The sequence below is a fragment of the Mastigoproctus giganteus genome, chromosome 5, assembly GCF_048544385.1.
Source record: "Mastigoproctus giganteus isolate SK-2022 chromosome 5, ASM4854438v1, whole genome shotgun sequence".
In the NCBI taxonomy this organism is placed as follows: Eukaryota; Metazoa; Arthropoda; class Arachnida; order Uropygi; family Thelyphonidae; genus Mastigoproctus; species Mastigoproctus giganteus.
In genome coordinates, this window is record NC_143579.1 from 43,479,817 (window position 1) to 43,505,215 (window position 25,399).

Consider the following 25,399-nt stretch of genomic DNA (forward strand, 5'->3'; position numbering starts at 1 on the left):
AAAAAAGGGTGAAAAAAAATTTACATAAGTCCGAAGTTGTGTTCGTAAAAATTGACGTAAGTCTGAAGTTCGATACAGTAAGTCGGGGACTTACTGTATCGAAAAATGTTCAGCAACCTACGTAAAAAGTATACAAGAAAACAAAAACTTACCACGCACTACTCGCGTATCCAATACGATGCTTCCCATTATTTTTTACGATGTCCATTTTAAATCTAATAGCTTCCTTTTGTTTTTTTATGATGTCCATATTAAATCGAATAGCTTCCTTTTGTTTTTTATGATGTCCATTTTATATCTAATAACTTCCCTTTATTTTTTACAATGTCGTATATGGTTTGGTCACCAACATTATAATGCTTCTTTAGAGATTTAACGGATGCAAACTTTTGAATAATTTAAAGTTTTTGTTTAACTGAAAGCGCAACTCTTTTGTGTTTACCCATCATTTTCGCAATTTCTAAAAAATATGCATTTACTATAAAAAAAAATTTCGACATATCCAGACATAAACAACGAAACAAAATTTGTCTTGTTGCGGTGCAACGGAACACAAGAATCGACGCGACGCACTAAAACAAACTAAACATTTCTTCTCTTTTTTTTTTTTTTTTTTGAGCGGCGGCTGTAAAGACGGCGGGGGTTGCAAGATAATAGGTACATTATCTTCCAGTGGCGACTTATAACGCCCCTTCTTGTCGCTTATTTACGACTTGCAAAACATCTATTTATACGTATTTAGTTATTACTTGAATTTTATGATTTATAGTTGATTTTTTTTTTTAATTTGGAGTCTTGAACTTTCCCGGTTAATCCGATCCCAGTAAATCGAGAGCCTGCTGTATATCAAAAACCTGGTCGCCATGCTCCCCTTTACGATGTTCCCTGGATCTAAGAACTGTAACGCTAACGAGCAGTGCCAGACCAAGGTATTTCTGCGTATATATATATATTTGCCTGGTTGTTCTTCCGTTTTTTGCACCCCTCAAAGAATGGCACCCCAGGAAAGTGCCGTGCTAGCCTCTACCTTAACCCGGCACTGCTAACGAGTGAAAATGAAAAAAAAAAAAAAAAAAAAAAGTAAAATTAATGTTTTTAACCTTGAACAAGCTCTTGTGGCAGTATAATGACTTAGCCATTTATAAATTTCCGGGTTTGGGTCAATATTCAGTAGCGGGTACAGCCAATGAGAATGAAGTGAATGAAGGCAGCCGGCTCCACCCAGTGGGCGGAGTCAATTACGTCTAGACGATCACACTGACACGCAGTGCGTGTCACCTTGTGCCGCGCCGTGTTAGTTGTGTGTGTCATCTTGTGCCGCACGTGTTTTGATGTCACGTGGTTGCAGTATAATAATCGGTCTTAATTTCATTCGTAAATTAAAGGTAAAGTTAAAAAATCCGGGGGTGTGGGGGCAGGAGCCCCCACATAGACGGGGGTCTGGGGGCAGAGCCCCCAGAAAAAAAAAAAAAAAATTAAATTAATTTTTTTTCTGAAAAATAAAGTAATTTCGGAATGTCGACTGAGGAAAGTGACGTGGCCACTTTCCTCCTCTTCTGAGCCTTCTCATTGGCTGATTAGTAATTCCTAATTACATTCGTAATTTAAAAAAATCACTTATCCGAATTTCAATGTGCAAAAAAAAAATAAAAGTAGCATCAGAGCGACCCGAAAATCCGCTCAAACGGGGGTCTGGGGGCAGAGCCCCCCCCAAAAAAAAAATTAAATTAATTTTTAAATGTCGACTGATGAAAGTGACATGGCCACTTTCCTCCTCTTCTGAGCCTTCTTATTACTAATCACTGATTAGTAATTCCTAAGTGCTTCTGCCGTATTCCTTTGTTTTCGGTATGTATTCTAATTTTTTTGTTCTGTGTTTAACCTATTTTTATTGCGCAATTTTCAATTTCGTGGTGTTTCTTCGTGGTTAATTGATGTTTGTGAAATAGTCTTTTTTGCAATTCCCGGTCGAATTTTACGTTGTGCTGTATTACTTGCGGTCGAGAAAAGGGTTAGTTTTTTAATTTTAGTTTAAAGGGTTAGTTTTTTAAAGGTAGTAAAGGCGAACTACAAAATAAAATTCTAATTTTTTGTTCTGGGTTTAACCAATTTTTATTGCGCAATTTTCAATTTCGTGGTGTTTCTTCGTGGTTAATTGATGTTTGTGAAATAGTCTTTTTTGCAATTCCCTGTCGAATTTTACGTTGTGCTGTATTACCTGCGGTCGAGAAAAGGGTTAGTTTTTTAAATTGTTCAGTTTATTTGCCTTTCCTTTTAGCGAAATTTCGGTTTAAGTTACCTTTTCCCCTTTCCTTTTTCATCTTCTTTTTAGCTCAATCAGACTTATTCAAATGTCACGTGACATTTCGCGAAACCGTAGAAACGTGTATTTTGGTATTTGTATTTTTCTGATTATCGGGTTTATTCTTTGTTTTCAGCCGCCACATTCGTTGCTGTGCTACGTGCCATCTGCGTGTCACTTCGCATCCGCCGGGCGAGGAGAGGAGGGGGAACGCAGTGAGTGGGTGGAGTCACAACCCGTCAATCACTGCTTTACCCCTTCCTCTCATCGCCGCCATTTTTGGTGGCCGTACCCGATATTGAATCTTTACCCGGGTTTGATTTGGCTTCGTATACCAGAGGAACTTCGAACCACTTCTTTACTAGTTAGTTGGACTCAGTTGGGCCTCTTCATCTTACAGACAGAAAAAGCCAACTTAACATCCCCGCAAAGGCAGAGGCGGATTTAACGACGGGCGCGCACCCTAGACCCCCGACTTCTGAAAGGCCCACGCAAAACCCCAACAAATTAGTTGAACATATTAGTTCAAAACTTTGTGATTATTATTATTATGCTATTATTAATTACATTATACATATATATATATATATATATATATATATATATATGTATTCAAATTTTATTGGAAATAAAACATTAATAGTACATAATATTTTTTATTTATTTAAAAAAATGGTTAACATGTATTTTTATTTTCCCTGTCTCTCTCTTTTTTTTAAGGGGTCCAATATTTTCTTCTACGCCCGGGGCCTCAACCGACCTTAATCCGCTCCTGCGCAAAGGTGTTGAAGCCAGAATGGCTCTTGTAGATAACAACAGCCTTTCCGGGTAAGGCGCCCGGACACCAGTTCAAGACCTCCTCCACTACAATGTCCGGTAACAAAGAAGCACATCTTCCCCTCCCCCCCTCGTTCTCGACACTTCTGCATACACACAATTAACGGAAATGTAACACGGATAACGTCAAGGGAGGGAGAGTAAACCACCATGATAAGACTACAGCAGACATATTACCATGTGTGGTAATATATTTGCCCTCAATAACCAGCCAGTGTCTCACTTCCGCGTGATGTTTACATGCTTTCTTTTTAGTGACAAAACACAGTGAATGAGAAAATAGGGCATACCAAATCAAAAGGAAGTGAGCACTTCAGAAAAGCCTTCATAATTAGCACCCTGTTGCTTACTAATTAATTTAATTTAGTATATTTATCGCATTCTAGACTAAATATTAGCAAGTAGAAAAAACATGAAATCCAGGCCTTTTTTTACGGAGGAGAAATTACAATTTTTGTTTTATTTTTAATATTCAGGTTTATTTATTTTATTTTCTTTCTTCATTTATTTTTTTCTGTGAATACATTAACTAGGGAAGGCGTGTGAAAGTGGAGTCGCCACTCAATTTTTTTCATCCAGCTCTCGCTGTGATGAAAAAAATTGTACACAAATTGCATATTTGCATTTCGTTTATTTCTAAAAATTTATTTTTGATTTCAAAATCAAACTAACATGTGTGTAAATAATGTTATTCGTTATTTTTATTTACTTATTTATTTATTATTATTATCATTCGTAGTACTTATACATCACACTTTTCACGCATATGGATATACTGTATACAGTACAGTACTTGTGGAAAAGGAATAAAAACAACAATGAATAACCACAGCTCTTGATTACACGATTAACAATTTATTCAATATATTTATGCACTATATAAATAATTCACAAGAAAAATAATTTCATTATTAACAAAGTCTTGATATAATGAATTGTTTCTTTATTTAAAGAAATTTTCCAATGTCGTTTGTTTCGAATTTCTTTTAAGGTGAAATTTATGTGCAATGTCTTTCATCTTTCATTTTACTGAGATAGAATCGAAATTCAGGATCGATGGTATTGGATTCATAAAACAATGAAAGAGCTTTTAAGCAATTTGTGCCTCTGCGCTCGACACTACATTTACTGGATACTCATCACCGTCTTCTTCCTCGCTGTCGTCTTCGAAAGCCTTTAGCTTCGAGAATGTCCTCATCTGTCGGCATTTCGGCAGTCACGAGGTTGTTGTCCATGGTCTCGTAATCGTCCACACATGCCAATCTAGTGTCTAAGTTATGTTTCTTCAATCACATTGTTAATGGTATATTGTCATAATTTTCCTCAGTGCCTCCATCGACTTTCATGGGCTTACTCCTGCCTTATTACACGATTCATGAGCATAAGGTCATATTACACGATTCATGACAAGGTCACATCACAGATGATTTTGATCATCTGTGATGTGACCTTATCCCATGCCTAGCTCATGAATCGGATGGCATGAAGAACTTAAATTCGAAATTTTTCTTTTCTTTCAATGCATTCTATAGTTTCCATATAGAAAAGTTTTCTAAAATGACATTTAAAGCTTCTAATAACACTTTGATTCATAGGCTGGAAAATAGAAGTTGAATTAGGTGGTAAAAATACAAGCTCGATGTGTTAAATTAGAAGAATGAGATGTAACGTCCACGGTCTCGTAATCGTCCATACATGCCAACCCAGTATCCAAGTTATGTTTCTTTATATTTTTAATGGAATATTGTCATCAGTTTCTTCAGTGTCTTCATCGACTTCTATTGTCTAAAATCAGCAAAACTTTCCTTTTTTCTAAACTCTTTGTCCCAGTTAAGTACTTTTTCAAAAATGGATTTGAAAAATCCATTTGTTAGCTCGGTATATCACTGGAAGATTTCTAATGTTTTTAAAACATCTTGGACTTGCCTATTACTATGAGTTTTCTTTTTCAGTTCCACTCACAGTTTAACGAATCAGAACAGCCAGTTGCTCTTTGGATAATTTTCCACATGTGCACTTTTCACCTTTAACCTTGTGGGTCATGTAGGGGGGGAGCAATCTATAAAACACAATTCATTAAAAATGTCACTTTCACAGAAACCTTTTTTTTATATCTGGCCACACATTTTCAATCCAGTCATTACTCATTTCTTCCACCAAATACGGAGGATGCGGAAAGGTCAGGGAATGACCACCGCATATTCTAGCACACGCTTCTTGATTAGACCGGGGTTCGAGCCCGTCACCACCAAATACGGAGGATGCGGAAAGGTCATTCAGGGAATGACCACCGCATATCCCGGAGCAATATGGCCTTAGTTGCTAATGCTCCTAAAAACCAAATAACAACAGCATATTCTAGGAGCACTATGGCCTTAGTTGCTAATGCTCCTAAAAAAAAAAAAAAAAAAAAACCAAAATAACAAACTCATTTCTTCGTTCACACCGCCAGATTCGCTATTTATCTTACCATAAACAATATTATTATTATTTTTTAATTTGTCAAGCCACCGTTATTGTAAAAAAAAAATCTGCATATCCAAGTTGATAAACCAATTTTCAGTTTGTAGTTTCAGTAGAGGGCTACTCACAGTTGGTTCATTGTAAACCAACTCAAAAGAGTCGTATCCAGATCACTTTTTATCGCACTTACCTAACCTTTTAACAATGATGGTTTTTTTTTTTTTTTTTTTTAGAGAGCACTAGTAATTTTTTCCGGTGAAATGTCACAAACGGGCAAGGCAATAATAGATCTTAGTTCCTCATATAGCAATTTGGGCTCTTGTGGGTAGCACAGTTGGTAGGATCGCCGTCCTCCCCATACAGGGGTGGAAAAGACCTGAGTTCGAATCCCACGGGAGGTATTTTTATGGGTCTTTTTCATAACGTGGCTGAGTAAGTCGGTCTTAGGCGAGGGTAGCAAGGTTTTTCCTCGGAAACTCTAGTTTTTCGTCCAGCAAACCGAAAATCGATCTCTGAACACACGCAATTTACAGACAATGTACAGGGGGCAACATGGCCTAAGTAGCCGATGCTCCTAAAATCCAATAACAACGGCAGTGTGGCTACTGCTCGTTGTAATGGCGTACAGATTTGCTTGTTATACGGGTGAAACTCGCTTACAAGTTAATGCAAATGCATCAGATCTGCTCGCAGCTAACTACTAAATAGTTATAAGATTGGCATCATTATGTGTATCTCATATTGTGAATACCTTCACAACGAGTTGCCATGATATTGCACTACCTCGAATAAGTAACTCTTCACCACAGGAGAAAACTATTGTTAGTTAATCTCAGCGGATGCTACCACCCAGACGTCACCGTTTCGGAGCTGATTGGCTCTTCTTTGGTGGATGGGCAGGAACCCTGGTGTTGCAATGATGGCAAGGCAGTTGCAAAGTATAACCCCACAATATGAGAGATGCCTGATGGTGTGTAGTAATTTGAATTACGTCGCATTTTAGGGCAATAGCCTCAGGTTACATAGTAAGTTAACATGCTTACAAGTTAGGGAGCAGATCTGACGCATTTGCACTATCTTGTTAGCATGTTAACTCACTATGCAACTTGAGGCTTTTGCCCTAAAATGCGACGTAATTCACAACCGACGTAATTTGCCCTAAAATGCGACGTTATATTTTACAACTGCCTTGCCATCATTGCAACACCAGGTTGCCTGTCCACCCACCGAAGAGGAGCCAATCAGTTCCGAAACGGTGCCGTCTGGGTGGCGGCATCCGCTGAGAATAACTAACAATAGTTTTCTCATATGGTGAAGAGTTACTTATTCGAGGTAGTGCAATATCATGGCAACTCGTAGTGAGGTATTCACAATATGAGATATACATAATGATGCCAATCTTATAACTATTTAGCGCCTCCGTAGCCAGGTGGGAAGGAGCAACAGTGCGTAGCACACGCTTCTTGATTAGACCGGGGTTCGAGCCCGTCACCAAATACGGAGAATGCGGAAAGGTCAGGGAATGACCACCGCATATTCCGGGAGCAATATGGCCTTAGTTGCTAATGCTCCTAAAAAAAAAAAAAAAAAAAATCAAACCAACCAGATAACTATTTAGTAGTTAGCTGCGAGCAGATCTGATGCATCTGCACTAACTTGTAAGCATGTTAACTCACTACGCAACTTGAGACTTTTGCCCTAAAATGCGACGTAACTCGTGAAACTCTTAATTACTGTGATCGCTTTAACCGTGAAATGTTGCTCATAAAATGCATTATTTCTAATCAAGTCTTCTGTTTGCTCGCAATAGCCGAACTCTCATTATAACCGTGCTCGTTATAAATGAATTCGACCAAAATATACCGTATATTAACATCAGGGGCTCACATCTGGCAAATGGGCTTGGCACACACTCAGGGTCTTGAGCTGGATATCATCATTCCTCTCTCTCTCTCTCTCTCGGAAAAAAAATTTTGGCTGGTGCAGCATAAGCCTCAGGCTTCCTTGCACTATATGGCTAATAATTATAATATAACCCCAGGGGCTCACATCTGGTGAGTATGGGCGTGGCATACCCATGGTCCTAAGCTGGATATCATCATTCTTCTTTCTTGGTGATTGATTCTCTTCTGCCGACCGGGCTAACCGAGTGGGTAAAGTACCTGCCCGACAACCCAAAGGTCGCGGGTTCGATTCCCGCCTCGGGCTTGGATCAAAGTACTGCAAAAACCTTGGGAGGTGCAATATGGCCACAGAAGCCGATGCGCCAACAACTACCAAATCAAAAAAAAAAAAAGGTTCTCTTCTATTTCTGACTATCTCTCTGGATAAATCGGGAATTTCTTCTTTTTTTTTTTTTTTTTTTTGCTGGTGCAGCAAAAGCCTCAGGCTTCCTTGCACCATATAGCTAATAATAATAATAATAATAAGAATACTGCCCTGCTCCATGGCTTACAAGTCTGAGTTGATGCCGAAGCGCGCGGTGATCTCTGGGAATAGTTTACTCAAGACATTACACTTGGCATTGAAACGTGTGCTTAAAACAAAATATACTATACTTTATGGGGGGAAAAAAAACAAAAAAAACAATAACAACAAAAGAAGATTACTTCATTTATTTACTTCATTACTTCATTTATTTTATTAATTTTGATACTTTTTTAAAGAAATATCAAGTTCCTTTTTACTGAATAGAAAGAAAACCCAAAAACTAATGACCTTAAATTTATTTATTTTTTACTAGATTCAAGCAGACTGAGCACCGAAAGAACAATTTATCTGATTAGTGTAATGTAACGTAATGATCAACGTGCGTTGTTTGCATTTATTTGGATGTCTTTTTTTTTTTTTTTTTTTTTTTTTTTTTAATTTCAAGCAATTACCAGCAAAAGTGAAATGAATCAAATTAAGAAAAAAGTTTATTGAGGATAAGGATTGCATTACAGAAAATTAAAGATTACAAATTACAATTACAGATTATAGTTATAAATTGCATAAATTATAAATTACAATTATAAAGCAACGTATGCAATGCACTATATTCAACTAGGGCCGCCTCTCTGCATGAGTCTATAGGGACAGTTTCTTGGATCCCCGATTGAGGTGGCACCAAAAGTTAGACTTCGTAATTGACGGTAAACGGGCTAGTTGATCTAACTACTGTCCGAAGAACAGGTGTTTGAGGCCCACTTAGCCAAAAAAAAAAAAAAAAATCTGTATTTCATTTTAATGTGTTTAAAGATCATAAGAAATCATTTTTATAAAATAGTATGCCCGTCCACACCTTTTGATTTTCCCCCTCTCCCAAGCCGAATGCGCCCATGAATGAAATCGTGCAGATCGTTTATGGACACAATTTTTAACGTCGATAATTATTATTATTGGAAATATTTCATTATTTGAATTTTAATTCTACTCAAAGTTTCACATTATCGTAATTCTACATTCGATTAATTTTAACTTTTTAAAATTAAGCGCATTTCCGAAATCTATTTTATCTATGAAAAGTAACTCCTGGGAAGTTTTTTAGGCACGTTTGCATACACACGCTTAGCACTTACTGTCTTCACCCGATCCGTCCGTCCGCATGTAAGAGGGACTCTCTCAGTGGTCGGATTTTCGTGAAATTTTGTATTTGAGCTATTAAAAATATTTGTAGAGTCAAACAACCAAATTTCATTAAAATCGGACAAACAGAAATCGGGCAATTATTATTTTTTGTTTCCATACAATTTGTATGGAAAGAAGAAGGAAAAAAAAAAAAAAACGTGAATTGAATTGAAAAAAAATAAAAAAAAAAAATATATATATATATATATGCAGCATTAGTCTAGTGGATCGACAATTTTAGATCCCAATAACTGCAGTGATCTGTCACTGCAAACGATTACATTTTCAATTGTTCGCCTACTAAAACCAAACGGTTGGGGGACAGCAATGCAGTTAGGGAAGCGCTGGGGATGGCCTTCTCGTAATCGAAGAAAAAAAGGATATGTCAAAGCCAAATAGAAACACCTTTCTTACTGGTGTAACCAGTTTTGGCAAGGTCTTTGGCATATGTCACACTCTGTCGACGCCAAAATTATTTCTGTACTCATTGGAGGTAAAAGACGCTGTCGACTTCTTCTTCCCAAAAATCAAAAACCGCCTTTTCTTGTTTAAATTTAACTTTTGATGGAATCTACCAACTCTTTTTCACTTCTTAAATTTAGAAATAATCTTTCAGATTCTTCATATTTATTACCACTGTTTTTATTCTTAATACTGTAAATATCAAGCAGATTTTATTTTTCTTACTTCTAGTGTAGTGGTCAAACCACTAAACCGCCAGATCTTCCACCGCGGAGGGAGCAAAGAATCAGGGGTCTGATGGCCGAGATACCATAGTTGTTAAAGGTCATGTGCGATCGGTTGAAAATCTCGAGACATGCAGAATTTATTGTTTAGACTACCCACAAAGACGAATCTATTGTGGGCTGATTACGGTAATTAAAAATCAAAAAACGGGAAACGAGGTGTTAAAAAATGTGAACAAATTATATCAATATCTAAGCACAAACAGAGAAGCCCTTTGCTTTGAGAAGCATTTGTGATCAGAACATCACGGATCCCCTGCTCTAAGACGCAATGATAAAGAGAAGCATGCATCCGAAAATTTCCATTACGGCAGTGTTCTACTGTTACTGTATTCACAAAAAAGAAATCAGACTGTAGTCCTTCAAGCTCGGATACCGAGTTCATTCTTCATCTCCGGAAAATTGCTGAAATTTGCAGTCTACCTCACATAGAAGAGTGGACACCAGAAAGAAGAAACATATAAACAATGTACATTCCGGTTCGTTGGGATTTATCATCTGCATTTTCTAAAGTATGAAGATTTTCTGCCACACACACCTCTTTGCATTTTCAAAAAGAAATTCACGTCTGAGAACTTGATGCATTTCATAAAATCGTCATCACCATCGATCAATTATGGTTGCTTTGTCGTCTGGAATTACTTATGTTTAAGTTTTAAAAAAATTCCCTTTACATTCCAATACTACCTAAGGGGTTAGAGGAGTTACTAACATCATAGTACGTCGTTTATTGCAGCTGATATATATCGAAACAACAGTTAAGAAAGGACCGTAGATATTTTGGAAGCGTACGGGGTCGATCTCGCAATGGGCATACCCACATTTACTTACGCATACCATAGCCAGCTCAACCACTGGCAGTTCCCAGTAAACGAGATGTGAGATACACTGCAAAGATTTCATTATTTTAATGAATTACCATTATAAGAATTAAAATGGCGAACCGAATTCACATTAATATAATTTATTTAGAAAAAAATTTGTTTTAAAGAAATTTAATTATTGCTACTGATATTACAAATACATAAAGACTCACTTGAATTACGCTTGCAAGCCGAGTTTCAAGTGCAATCATATCGTTTATATCCCTTCGTGCCGTTTCTTCTGGTACTTTCAAACGTCGTAGTGCTTCAGCCATGAAATCTCGATAAATTTGAAGAATATGGGCATGATACCGATCATTCGACAGATAAAAAACTCTGTCCAGAACAGTTCCTCCTGGTTCCAACTGCAAATAACGTTTTGTCATTCCATTGCTATACAACAGTAAATTTTAATTTTTAATTACTGTGCTTTCAATTACAGTTTTCAAATCACAATTTCAACAAGTATTTAATACAATTTTAATTATTATATTAGACAGAAGATGAAATACATAAATATGTATAATTTTACATGCAAATTACGAATTCAGAATATCAAATCGAAACAGATCTATATGCATTGCAAATTCCAATTACTAAAATCCAAAGAAAAGTGGAGACTATCAGCCAACGGATATCATTTTCGCAAAAGATACTACTGTGATTTCACAAGAAAATGGCAAGACATCATGGATTAGAAAATTTCTTATAAAGGAGGGTTGGAGAAAAATTTTAAATAGGATATTCTCAGTCTAAAGCGGGAGCTGGCTGAATGTGTCGATAAAGGTGATGTCTTTGGAAATAATTTCAAGAGATGGCAGTCATTGCCAAGAGATTGGAATCTGTATCTTCAACAATGGAAGATGACTTCATTACGGCTGTCTAAGGGGTTAGGGAATAAGTTTCTAGCAAAATAGTACTATGAAGACTTAATGAGAGCGGATTTGATGTCAAAAGACCACCAGTGGTCTCTACCCTGTTTGAATTTACACACAAATCAGAGTATGGAAAAGGGAGGACCACTGGATGAAAAAGCCTCCAAAACCAAACATGCACCCCGTATATGCCATTGTACGCGCCTGCACACTGGAGAGCTAATTGTTACTGGTATTACTAGTTTGCTACTTTGGAAATTACTTTGTAGTCTTATCTGATGAGTCGCAATTCAATTCAGCTTGTAGCTGTAAAAAGAGAACCTGACATCATCATTTCAATATCAGGGCTATCCAGTGATGGTGCCAAGTCTTCCGTGGCATCATTATTAACAGTTTAATGACTGGTTGGACACTTACTTGGTTAGGCTCGATGGTCTTGCCCTTTCCTTGTGGTAGCCATACGAGGGACAGTGCCACTTGTCCACTATTTTCCCCTCTAATTCCCAGACTGGTTGGATTCGTCCTTGCATGGACTCAATGAGATGTCGAAAGTGAAACACAGGGATACTGCTCCATGTTGACTAAATTTCTTCCCACAGTTGTTGAAAATTGAATGATTGAATATCCCTACTCCGAAGAGTTCGTTCCACCTATTCCCACAATTGCTGAACTGGAATGGGAATCTGTTGACTGGGAAGGCCACTGCAGTAAGCTGAATTTTGTCCCTGGAACCAATTCTAGACAACTCTGGCCTTGTCCGAAGGTGCATCATGGTGGAAGAACCCATTCAGCCTGATGAACTGCAGCTATGAAGGAATGCACCTTGTAGGAAACAATTTCTAGATAACCTATAACAAGATATGTGCTGTTGTGACAAACCTTGACTCTCACTCCTTCATATCTTTATCTGTTTCTATGGCCTTGAGTCGATCATCCCCTGTCCCACCCTTTTAAGAGACCCATACCTGCTTTAGGTTCCTGTTCCTCTCTCCCCTGGGATATGCTTTCCTTTTCCATTTACCCTTTCTGTTTTCTCTGCTCTTAACTTTTCAATGCTATCCACTCCGTTCCCGGACAACCTTTTTCTTATTCTGGCCAAAGCACTTGTGATCCAATAAGAGTTTCTCGTAACCATATCTGGTCTCTTTTCGTGCTGTAGGCAGATAACGAGAGGTCCCTTCCTGGTCCTCATGCATCCCGGCAACTAAGTGACCAGTTGAATAACATGAACACACTACTTCCATAACCCACACCGACTGGTTTTGTAAAGGTGTGCATCATCCTAGAACACTTAACCGAATTTGTGGGAACCACAGGAACTGCCTAATAAACACACTACGTCCACTATAATCTGTAGCATTCAAATGTTGCTCCAATGTTGCTGAAAGGGCTCACTTTTTACCATGAAAACACTCCCCACCCCATTACACCAATACCAGCCTGCACTGTTGACACCTAGTACGGGCAAGATGGGTCCATGGAATCGTGCTGTTTTTGACATATTCTGATCTTGCCATCAAGGTGAAACAAGAGGAACCGAGATTCGTCAGACCAGAAAATGCTTTTCCAATCCTCCACTGTCCAATGTTGGTGTTCCTGGACCCACTCTAACCATACCTTCTCTTTTGCTGGCAGTAGTGGCACCCTGTTTAGTCGTCGGCCGCGATACACTTGTGACAAAATAAAATGAAACATGCCTTCTCAAATGTCTCTTTGGTTATCACTCTTGTATTGAGTTGTTGAGTGATTGTAGCATTTCTGTCACCGTGTACAAGTCTGGTTTGACTAAGTTGGCCTTTCTCATCAACGTGTTGTTTCCAACCACAGATTTGCCATTAGCTGTAAGTAATTTAGTTATTGGACTAATAACCAAATTGCTTCCAGCTATACGCTCGAGACATAGTGATACATGAAAACCCCCAGCAGGGTTGCAATTTCCGACATGCTCATGTCAGCGCGTCTGCTATGCTCAGAGTCACTCAAATCTTTCGTCCTGCCCATTCTCACACTGAAATGCGCACACAGCATCAGCACAAGTAATCTAAGTCCAGCTGGCCTGGACCATTTACACTGATGCTATGGGGCTCTCCTTCCACCCGGCATCAGATTGCCTCTAACCTTCCTGGTTAGAGGCAATACTTACTGACCCAAAGAGCTCTGCTAAATGGCATATCCATCAGATGGCTGTCTCTAGCTGTCCCCTTCTATCTTGTTTTCTTTTTCTGGCTGCTCTGCCAGCATGGGATTCCAGATCTACAGGTGGAGCAATTCCCTGAAGATTATTTTCTCTTCCTCTATTGACTCTTCTATGCTAACTCCCAGATCTTCCCAGCTGTCGGATTGCTACTGTCAACAACCTGCTTCTCATGTGGGACTCTCCTCCTAGTGGCTGCTTCACGTCACACAAATTTCAACTACCTTCTTCTGCACTTTCTGCCTTTCCCCCAAGCAATTCTACCGCCCAACCCTTCTTTAGGATCCTCCTGCTTTAGGTTTCCTTTGCTTCATTTCTGCTTTGGGATATCTTCTGATGTCCCTTCTATATCTTTCCCTTTTAACTTAATGTTTTATCTTAAACTCTGCTTTCCTTTCTCGAACGCTTGCTTTTGCTCTCATCTAGACAAGTGCGCTTGCAGCCCAACTAGTAACTTTTTGTGATATTACAGGCGAATTATAAGGCCTTCCTTTAACGGATTGTTACCAATGATGAAATGTAGATACACCACTGTGAACCAGAGGGAAAAATCACAAAACTGTTTTTTTTTCGCGAGTTCTAATGCCGCTCGTTCGAATTTATATCTTCACGATCATTTGGAAGCAGCAATTTTTGGCCAAATTTTAGAGATGATGAAGTTGTTGCTTAAATGATAAAGTGGCTTGAAGAACCCGGCCCTTTTTTGTATCCAAAAGGTGTTAATACATTTTCGATGAGGGAAAAATTAAATACAATATTCACTTGTTATGTGCACTCTAGTGTAAGGCAACTCTGGCTCTGTGATGTATGCTGCTTTAAAATAAAATAAAACAATAATAATAAAACAGCCACTGATATGATCAAATCATATACATGTATCTGAAAAATTTCTGCTAATTTTTAAAAATATCAGTTGGTGAGTAGCCTATAAAGAGCCAACATTCTAAAGAAATGCCGTCATGGTTAGAACAACTGGTATAATCAGCATCCTCCCCACACGGGACAGAAAAGACCTGAATCGAATCCTGTCAATGAAGCGACGAATTTTTATGGGCGTTTTTCCGAAAGTGGCTTATTTAGTGGGTCTCGGGCGAAGGTAGCATGGTTTTTTTCCCTGGAAAGCCTTCGTGGGTAGTACAGTTAGTAGGATCGCCGTCCTACCCACGCAGGATGGAAAAGACCTGAGTTAAAATCCTCTCAATAACAGAAGGAATTTTTATGGGTCTTTCTCACAACTTGGCTAAGTTAGTCGGTCTGAGGCGAGGGTAGCATAGTTTTTTCTCTCGGAAACTTGAGTTTTTCGTACAGCAACAGAAAATTGACCTCAGAACACAAGCAATTTACAACCTGCGACCCAACAACAACCACCTCCTGGAAACTCGGATATTTCGTTCAGCAAACAGTAAATCAAGCAATATGGCCTAAATTGCTGACGCGCCTAAAACCCTACAATAACCAACCAAACCAAACCAAACCAACCAACCAACCAACCAACCAACCAACCAACTCACCCTCTGAAATGTTCTGTGTGCTAGTTTCCGCTTTCTATACGTTTCAATACACGGAATAACACAAACTTTCCAGGCTTTATCTAGTACCACATATTCAAATTTAACTATCTAAATAGGATGCAATTTAATAACAAACGAACATGAGAAGTTATATACCGAAAGAACACCTGGAAACATGGAATGAACCTTGCTGTCCACTTTGATATCAAAGAAAGGCGACACTTTAAGACTAATCAGCACAGCTAATCGACGCTCAAAGTCTATGTCGTTCCTGTTCCAGTGAGGATCCAGAATTGGCCAGTCTGCGACACGTGCTTTTCCAAGTAACTTTTTTAACGAACGTATTACGTATGCATCTTCTTCTCCTGCTGAAATGAAACATGTTAAACAAATTCAGTCATCAGAACTCCTGAAATATAAAATAATACATCAATATGATATATGATACAATTTTATCATCAGAATAATAATATGAAATTATCACTTTATTATTATTATTATTAGGTGGTGCAAGGAAGCCTGTGGCTCATGTTGCACCAGCCAAAAATTTTTTCTGAGTTACCCTCCTGAAAGAGAGAGAGAGTCAAAGGTAGAAGGGAATCACCAAGAAAGAGAAGAATGATGATATCCAGCTCAGGCCCGTGTTAGTGGAAATGTTGACGGTAAGAGTCATTTTGCAATGCTCAAGGATTTTGTTTGGCCGAAAATTGCTCTAAAAGATTTGTACTTCATGCAGGATGGTGCACTTGTCCATTATTCCTTAATGATGACAAGATTTCTGGATGAACATTCCCAAACAGATTGATCGGAAGACTCGTCCCAATTGAGTCGCCTGTGCGATCTCCAGATTTAACGCCCACTGATTATTTTTTGTGGGAACATTTAAAAGATAGGGTCTATGCCTGGAAACCTAATTCCATTGGGATAATGAAAACAATAATTACAGAAAAATGTATGGTAGATGATGGATAATTATGTTTGAAAGTTTTTCATATAGATTTACTTCTTGTTTCTAGGCACAAGGAAGGCCTAATATGTTTTGATTAAAGAAATTATTATATTAGAGTTCCCCGTAATTGATTACATAAACCCGTAATTGTGTCTGTCAATTGCGTGTGTTCTCTGGTCGATTTGCCTAATTGCTGGACGAAAAAATCCCCAGCTTCTGGGGGAAAAACCTTGCTATATTTTTTTTTTTTTTTATGAAAACCCTAAACACGAAAGGTATCAAAACCTATAGTACTTAGTACCATGCATGGGTTGAAGGAGAAGTATGGGGGGGGGGGATGCCGGAAACTTTGCCCTAGAGACTAAACATGGGTTTCGCTTCAAGCCTCCAATAAGCAAAGTGGTGGTATTTACGTCTCAGACCGATTAACTCAGCCACGGAGTGAAAATAGCCCATTAAAGTTCCTCGTGTCATTGACGGGATTCGAACCTGGGCCTTTTCCACCCGGTGGGAGGAGGAGGACAGTGAAGATACCACTGTGCTACAAGCGCAGACATTTTGATTAAACAGACGTAAAATTAAATAGTTAAATTTTTTTTAGTCATTTATTATTAATATTTTTTACATCTGCTCAATATGGCCGCCATTTTAGTCTTATCAGAATTGTAATCTTCGTGAGTGGAACAATGGTTATAATAATCGTCCTCCCCAACCCGGATGGAAAAGGTCTGGGTTCGAATCCCATCAGTTACACGACAAACTTTTATAGGCTTTTTTCACTTCGTGGCTAGGTTAGTCGGATGTATAATTTATTATTATTTTTTCTAGCAGGTTTAAAACCACAGACTGATTAAAAAAAAACAATGGTAAAGCGACTTATGACTCATCTTGTATACGTATATTTCATAATAGGGCCATACCAGAATTACTTCATCTATTGTAGATTATGTCAGTAAATTGCATGTGTTCCTGATCGGTTTGCCTGTTTTTCTGGATGAAAAGCACGAGTTCCTGGGGCGGGATTTGCTATCCTCCCGAGTCCGACTAACCCAGCCAATAAGTGCAAAAAACCATAAAAGTTCCTCGCGTCATTAATGGGATTCGAACCCAGGCCTTTTCCATCCGGTTTGGGGAGGTCCGTGATTATAACCATACTACCCACGAAGACTACAATTTTGTTTAGACCAAAATGGCAGCCATATTGAATAGATGTAATTTATTTTTGTTTTATTAAGTTTATGCGCGCCCTTTCTATGGTGCTGGCATTAATTAAATTATATATTTAAAATACTGTTGTTATTTACAGTAAAACATGTTTCGTTACTCGTGACTCACCCAAAACCGCTACTAACAAATTGATTTGATACAGCGAAAATGAGTTAGAATGACATTGAATTAAATTCATACTAATTTGATTGTTATCAGCAATTAAGAGCTGAATGTGAATTTAATTTAGCCTTTATAATAATTAAGATAATCTCAGTATAAAAATTCGAAATATAAATATTTACTTTTGTTCATACAGGTGCTAAACCAAAGCCTTGTCTTGACCACTGCTTCACTCTCATTCACAGAATTTTCCTTTTCAAGAAGACCTGACAACATAAAATAATTAGAATAAGAATACTATTTTATAATAATCACATACACTGCCTTGCTAAAATATTTGAAACTGTATTCATTTCATTGAAGGTTCAAAATAAATATATTCAAATCATGAAATCACAACTTAGTGCCGTCAACCTTCAAACCTCAAATACTATTAGCATAGTCCCCATCCATGATGATCATGGTGACCTATTCCAGTATTTTTCACTGGAAAACTTTATGAACAAGCTCAAGAATCTCAGAAACATCACGGGAAACCAAGATCACCAGTGTACGATTGACGTATTTCGGTCACTTAATGCGATCCAGTTCATTGGAAAAATCGATAATGCTAGGAAAGGTCAGTGGAACAAGGAGAACACGCTGGATCAACACCATCAAGAGCGACACTGGCATGACCATTAAGGACTTGTTGAAGTTGTTGAAGACTGGACAACATGGAGGCAGCTCGCCCATAAAGTCTCCGAAAGTCGGCTGCGACTGAATGGATGAAAACAACAGTCAGAATCCAAATTCTGACGTAGAGACAGGTTACACGAGTAATATACAAATCTATTTCCACAGAGGACTTTGCTTGTTGGTGAGCGAAAAGCTCAGACTACTATTAGCAAGACGTATGCAGATTGCAGAATTTTCCAAGGCTATAATAGCAATAATATGTAAGCGCTAGGAAGATAGGTTAATGAATTCTCAAAGAGCAACTATGACAAAAAGCTCATTTTTTTGTATGGAATGGGGAGGACTGATAGGTTAGAGCGATGTGGCGACATCTGCAGAAGGCGCAGACCATCTTAACTAAAAATGAATCAAACAGAACAAAACAAAATGTTTTTCATAAATATTTTACTGTGAAAAGTGTCACCTAAGACGAATATTTAATATTTTAGGCATCCTGGCATGCAAATTCCAAATATCCAATAGAAATCGATCTACCACCTTACAGAACCGCACATTATGCAAATTATTCATGCCATAAAAGCGCAGGTTGCGACTATATCACTTCATTCCCGTTTTTGGCTTGCTCAATAGAATAGCCACATCTCCAGAGATGGCAAGTCATCATCACTTAGATGATTCTTTGTGAGATGGCAGGCGTTGGATGACTTGAAGCTGGGTAGTTACAGACGGAGATGGCACATTCACTTAATGTATCACACAGTGTCATCTTGGCACCACGGAAGCAGTTTCAGGAAACGGGAACCATTACAAGAGCAGGCCAAGGTCGCCCGAGGTCTACGTCAACCACAACAGACTGCAATCTAGCTCTAACAGCAAGACGGAACCCTACGATATCCTGTCATCAACTATCTCTTGCGGTAGCTGTGGCCACAGGTAGTAATATTTCCACCCGTACTGTGTTAAGAAGGCTCAACTCAAGTGGACTGTACACAAGGAAACCAATGGTTTATATCCCATTAACCTGAAACCATCGCAGAGCTCGTAGAAACTGGTGCCATGAACACGTGACTTTGAGCCCTAACAAAATGGGATACAGTTGTTCGCTGATGAATCCCGTTTTATTCTACATATTCTAGGCGTTATTTCATCTGGAAACAATGAAAAATGCGGTACCATCCTTCCAACATTAGAGAAAGGGACACACGATGGAAGCAGTATTCTTGTGTGGAGCGGAATAATGATCAACTGCCGCACCCCTCATGTTTTGATAGGCATACTGTAACTGTGCAGAGGTACTGAGAACAGATCCTCGACTCCTATTTGCGACTTTTTAGGGGTGGGGTTGGATCAGATTTTCTTTTCATGCACATCATTGCACATAGAGCTCAAGTGATGGAGGAATATCTTGAAACTGAAGATATCCAACGACTGACATGGCCAGCACGATCACCAGTCTTAAATCTAAACATGTGTGGGACGTCCTTGGGCGTCGCATTGCATGTTACGCACTGCCAACTCCTCAGTCACTTGATGGGCTAAGGTCTGCTCTAATAGATGAATAGGATTTGTTGTCACAGAATCTTATAGATACCCCTATACCAAGCATAGTTCACTGCTGTCAGGCCTATTCAGCCGTTGGAGGGGATCACATGCCGTAGTGGTGTCATGTGGCCATATTTTCGAGCATCTGGTATCGACTTCTGTAATGTGACCTTTTTGGTAATTCTTATACAACCCCTATAAATATCCCTTACCTACCTACTCGAAGTTTTTCGCTATCTCCTCATTTCATAGTTATTCTATGGTACACCACCATATCACATTTTGTTCCGCTTCATCGCAGGTTGCACGAGTTACATAGAATAGCTACATATGTTCTGTTAATTTTGTCGAGCAGAGTAGTTCTGCCAGGAGCTGATTAAGGTCGGTTGAGGCCCCGGGCGCAGAAGAAAATATTGGGCCTCTTAAAAAACAAGAGAGAGACAGGGAAAATAAAAATACATGTTAACCATTTTTTTAAATAAGTAAAAAATATTATGTACTATTAATGTTTTATTTCCAATAAAATTTGAATATAATATATGTATAATATAATTAATAATAGCATAATAATAATCACAAAGTTTTGAACTAATAGTTGAACATATTAGTTGAACTAATATGTTCAACTAATTTTTTGGGGTTTTGCATGGGCCCTTCAGAGGTCGGGGCCCAGGGCGCGCGCCAGCCGTTAAATCCGCCTCTGAGTTCTGCTTACATATAACTCAGAAACGGAACATGCAAGCACATGCTTTTGGAACAACCTTGAGGGAGTAATCTTGGGAGTCTATGAATGGTATAATTACGTACCTTTTAAGGAAGCCAGTATCTGTTCGTCGGATTTTTGCAGGGGAGAGCGATGTTGTAATTTAGTCAGATAATTCTTTTCGGTCTGGCCACAAACGAATTGATGAAAATCTTCACAAGGATCAACTGTGGTGTCCATAGTTTGTATAAGTGATGATGCTAGATTATGAAAGAAGTTATACAAATATTAGTCAAGAAAAATAAGAATAAGAAAACTGTCAGATATCTAATGGTGTTTTAATCATGAATGTGGATAAAAAAAACAACAAAAAAAAAACCTTAATGTGTATTAGAATTTTTACAAGGACTATACGCAAATGCGAGGAGCGTTGGAAAAGTTCGTGGCCTGAGAATGAAAGGATAGCGGTATTTAAATATTTCTGTATTTATGTATAACATTTCAAATATTCCTCACCAAGTTTCATGCAGTTTCAATTTTTCTCGTTTTTTTTTTTTTTTTTTTTTTCAATTACAGTCCAGAAGTCAGTAAAGTTGTGTGAATGAGGAAAGATGGACAAAATCAGTAAACCTGCAGTCATCCAATATTTCGGAAAAGGGGACTAACGCCAAAGGAAATTCATGAGGATATGATAGCAACATTTGGAGGATACCCCTTTCTATTACATAGTTAAGTGGACAGTAGACCTGCAACATCCATCACTCCAAAGTTGTTGATAGTGTGCATGATCTGGTGATGGGCGATCGACGAGTGACGTTTGTACATTGCTAGCGTCTTGAGTATCTCATCTGAACGTAAGTAACACATAATAACAGAGGTTCTCGTTATGCAAACGGCATAACGAGAACCTCTTAAGGTAAGCACCCAAAACAGAATATATATAGAATGGGGCAGCCTGAGATACAGGGAACATATATCCATTCCCAAGTGCTTTCGCTGCTGCAGATATGGCCACACTACTCATACTTGCACACAAAGAGAGCCGACCTGCGGCCACTGCTCTGGCAAAGGGCATGAGTACAATACCTGCCCCAACAAAACCGACGCACCAACCTGCGCAAACTGTAAGAGTCTGAAACTGGAGCACTCACACTCCATCCGCGATACTGGGTGTCCGACATACCAAAAAATCAAGAGTTCCTACCAACAGAGAATAGATTATGGGCACACACCATAAACAATTCAACTCCAGCGTTCTCACATTCCACCAGCTCAATGCACAGCGTGCCAGAGCGGTGGCGGAGCAAGTCCGACTAAAAGCTGACGATGAAAATGCTGACATCCTCATAATATTGGAACCGTACACGCACCAAAAGCAAGTACGGGGGTATCCTATTAAATACAAAATTGTGCACTACACAGATGAAGCCCCATGGGCAACTGTGATAATCAGGAACCCCCATATCACGGTCACAAAAATCCCACAATTCTGCACACCATGGGCAGCATGTGCCCACCTTGTCACCTCTCTGGGAAGTCTTTATGTGGTTGCTCTATACTGCAGGCCAGGGGCAGAAATCGACTATGCGATAACATACCTGGAGAATCTTCAAACTGCACTAAGCGGACACAAGATAATAGTGGGGGCAGACGTCAACTGCAGATCCCCCCCTCTGGCACAGTACCACGCCTGAAAGAAGAGGCTCAACAAATGGGCAAAGGCTCGAGGAGCACCTGGCCAACTCCATATTTGTTGTTAAAAACCAACCCTTCTGCCTCCCGACCTTCTGCAACACCTTATGGGAAGCAGAGATTGACATAACATTAGCCACAAGAAACACAGACACCCACATCACAAATTGGACGGTTAGAAATGCCTGGACGACCTCGGACCATAGTACAATAACCTTCACATTAGAAAGGAACTTGACAAGAACAGCTGCCGACAGGCACATGCTAAATAGATTCGCCCTAAGCAAGGCAAACTGGGACACCTTCCGAGTGACTCTACGCACAAAGGCCAGCAATACCTGCACACACTGAGGGAGCAGGAATGCGGGAGCGAAAACCCGGAACGACTCCAGAAGGATTTAACAAAAATAATAACAGAAGCAGCAGAGAAAGCCATGAAGAGAAGAATCCCCATTGCAGGGGCCACGCCCTGGTGGACTCCAGAGCTCACACGAATGAGGAAAATAGTACAACACAGAAGGAAACAATTTCAGAGGGCTAGGAGGAATTGGCCGCAACAAGAAGTCACTGAACTCAGGAACCAATATAGAATCGCTAGAAATTGTTATACTGAACAGATAAAGAAAAATAAAAGAGAATCATGGGAGAGGTTGGTACAAGGGTCAGGAAACAGCAACCCCTGGGGGGTGGTTTACAAAATTACCACTCACAAACTCCCCAGGGGGAAGTCGTGACAGCCACCAAAACAGCACAAGGAAATTTAACCATAACCTGGGAGGAGTCGATTGGGAACATCCTGGACAACATCCTTCAGGAGCTGCCAACAACACTAACAGATGAGCAGCAGGCTATCTGCCAAGCAAACAATTCCTATAATAATGACCAAATAGAACCCCCCTTCACCTTAGAAGAAATTCAGGATGCAGCAAGCCGCGCGAAAAATAAGAAATGCCCTGGACTGGACCTAATTGAACCGGAGATGGCAAAATAAGCAACGGAACATATACCTGAATTACTGCTAAAACTATTCAATTGCTGCCTGGAAGCAGGTAAATTTCCACTACAGTGGAAAAAAGCAAATTTAAAACTGATCCTAAAAAACCCAACAAAGCCACCAGAGACACCTAGTTCCTACAGACCCATAGCCCTGCTACCAACCCTCAGTAAAATATTCGAACGGCTGCTACATACAAGAATCACAAGGCATTATGATGAAGCAAATCCTAACATGACAAAGCAATACGGATTTACTCCTGGCAAATCCACTATCGAAGCAATACAGAACCTCCTCTCTAGAGTCGCCCATTGTAAAAGGAAATACTTCCTCGTCATCGCAGTGGATTTCGCTGGGGCGTTCGACACCCTCTGGTGGCCGAGCGTCTTGGCGAGACTCAGAGCTGCCAACCTTCCATTGAATCTTTATTATTGCATGAAGGATTACCTGGCTGATAGAGCAGTGCAAGTTACCACACCATATAAATGCCTCAGTCGCCCAGTCCGCAGGGGCTGCCCCCAGGGTTCTGTCCTGGGGCCGCTCCTGTGGAACTTTGTCCTGGACGAATTCCTCGCCATGGATCTGGGTGGTGTGGAGGCCCAGGCCTATGCAGATGACTTGATCTTGACCATCGAGGCTGACAGCAGATCCTCCTTAGAAATCCAAGCAAATGATGCCCTGCAAAAGCTGCTAGATTGGACGAAGCTACACTTGCTCAAAGTAGCACCCGACAAGACAAATTCGGTGCTGCTAAAAGGTATGCTAGACTTAAGGGGAACACCACAAATTAAGATTGAGAACAAAACAGTTAAGCTGTGCGAACAGATTAAATACCTAGGAATAATCTTGGACAGAAAATTAAATTTCAAGCCACACCTAGAATATATTAAACAAAACATAAGAAGATACACGGCCCTCCTCGCTAGAGTCACTCGCAGGGACTGGGGACTCAGACGTACTACCCTGTCTTTGTACTACAAAGCTCTCTTCATCCCTGCAATCACACATGGCTCCCCTGTCTGGTACGCGAGGGCGGAACTAGAAGTGAATAAACGGATCCTGGAAACCATTCAGAGGACCATCCTCCTTACCATGTCGAGAGCAACTAGAACGACCAGCACGGCTGCCCTCCAAGTCCTGGTAGGAGTTCTACCCCTGGATCTCGAAGCCACCCGCTGTGGTCTGCTCTACCATCTTGCCAGAAACACATCGGATACGATGTATGACCTCACCACTGACATCACTAATGACCGCAACTATGAGAAGAGAAGAATCACCGACCACCTCATCCAGATTTGGCAGAGGAGATGGAGCAACACAGAAAAAGGTGCAGTGACCAGAAGATTCATCCCTATACCTATACCTATGCAAACGGCGTAGTAGTAGTAGCAGTGGCATGTGATGCAAGAAAGCAAGTGTTTGAGCTTATGCGGCATCAGCCAAAAAAAAAAAAAAAAAAAATCACACCATTCCCTCCAAATGCCTGTCCAGTTCCTCCTTAAATTTATTCAACCTATTAACTTCCACAACGACAGATGAAAGTTTGTTCCAGCAATTAGCCACCCGCTGGCTAAAGGCAAATTTCCGCACATCTATTTTACATCTGTCCTTTCTTAATTTGAATTTATGCCCCCTTAGGTTCGTAATCTGAACAAGTGGAAGGATTCCATCAGAATTCAGCATGCTCAACCCATTCAAGGCCTTATACACCTCAATCAGATCACCGCGCAGGTGCCTAGTCTCCAGCCACTGCAATTTGCAGAACTTAAGCCTTTCTTGGTAAGAGGATCCCTTCATTCCCCTCACCAATCTTGTTGCCCTTCTCTGTACACGCTCAAGTAAATCTACATCCTTTCTAAAATGAGGCCTCCAGACCTGTACGCAGTACTCAAGGCGTGGCCTGACCATTGCCTTATACAGAGGGACAATCACCTCCTTCTCTCTGCTAGCAAAATTCCTATATATCATTGACAAAACCCCATGACCTGCCGTGGCAGCCTGTCTGCATTGCTCAGAAAACTTCATATCTGACTACATAATTACTCCCAGGTCTTTTTCATTTTCTACCACCTTAAGTGTAGTACCACACAGTTGGTACGTTTCTCTGGGGTT

At 39.6% G+C, this 25,399-nt stretch overlaps 1 protein-coding gene across 1 annotated transcript in view; it reads right to left on the minus strand.

Annotated features, from left to right (window-relative positions):
• The window catches only part of LOC150085337 (endothelin-converting enzyme 1-like), a 49,828-nt gene that overhangs the window by 10,170 nt on the left and 14,259 nt on the right, over nucleotides 1-25,399 (minus strand). Inside the window, exons 4-7 of the mRNA XM_090374532.1 lie at nucleotides 20,706-20,861; nucleotides 17,861-17,944; nucleotides 15,557-15,768; nucleotides 10,994-11,185 (exon numbers count right to left, since the gene is read on the minus strand). Of these exons, the coding sequence (XP_090230658.1) occupies nucleotides 10,994-11,185; nucleotides 15,557-15,768; nucleotides 17,861-17,944; nucleotides 20,706-20,861 (644 nt within the window). The remainder of the gene's footprint in view (nucleotides 1-10,993; nucleotides 11,186-15,556; nucleotides 15,769-17,860; nucleotides 17,945-20,705; nucleotides 20,862-25,399) is intronic.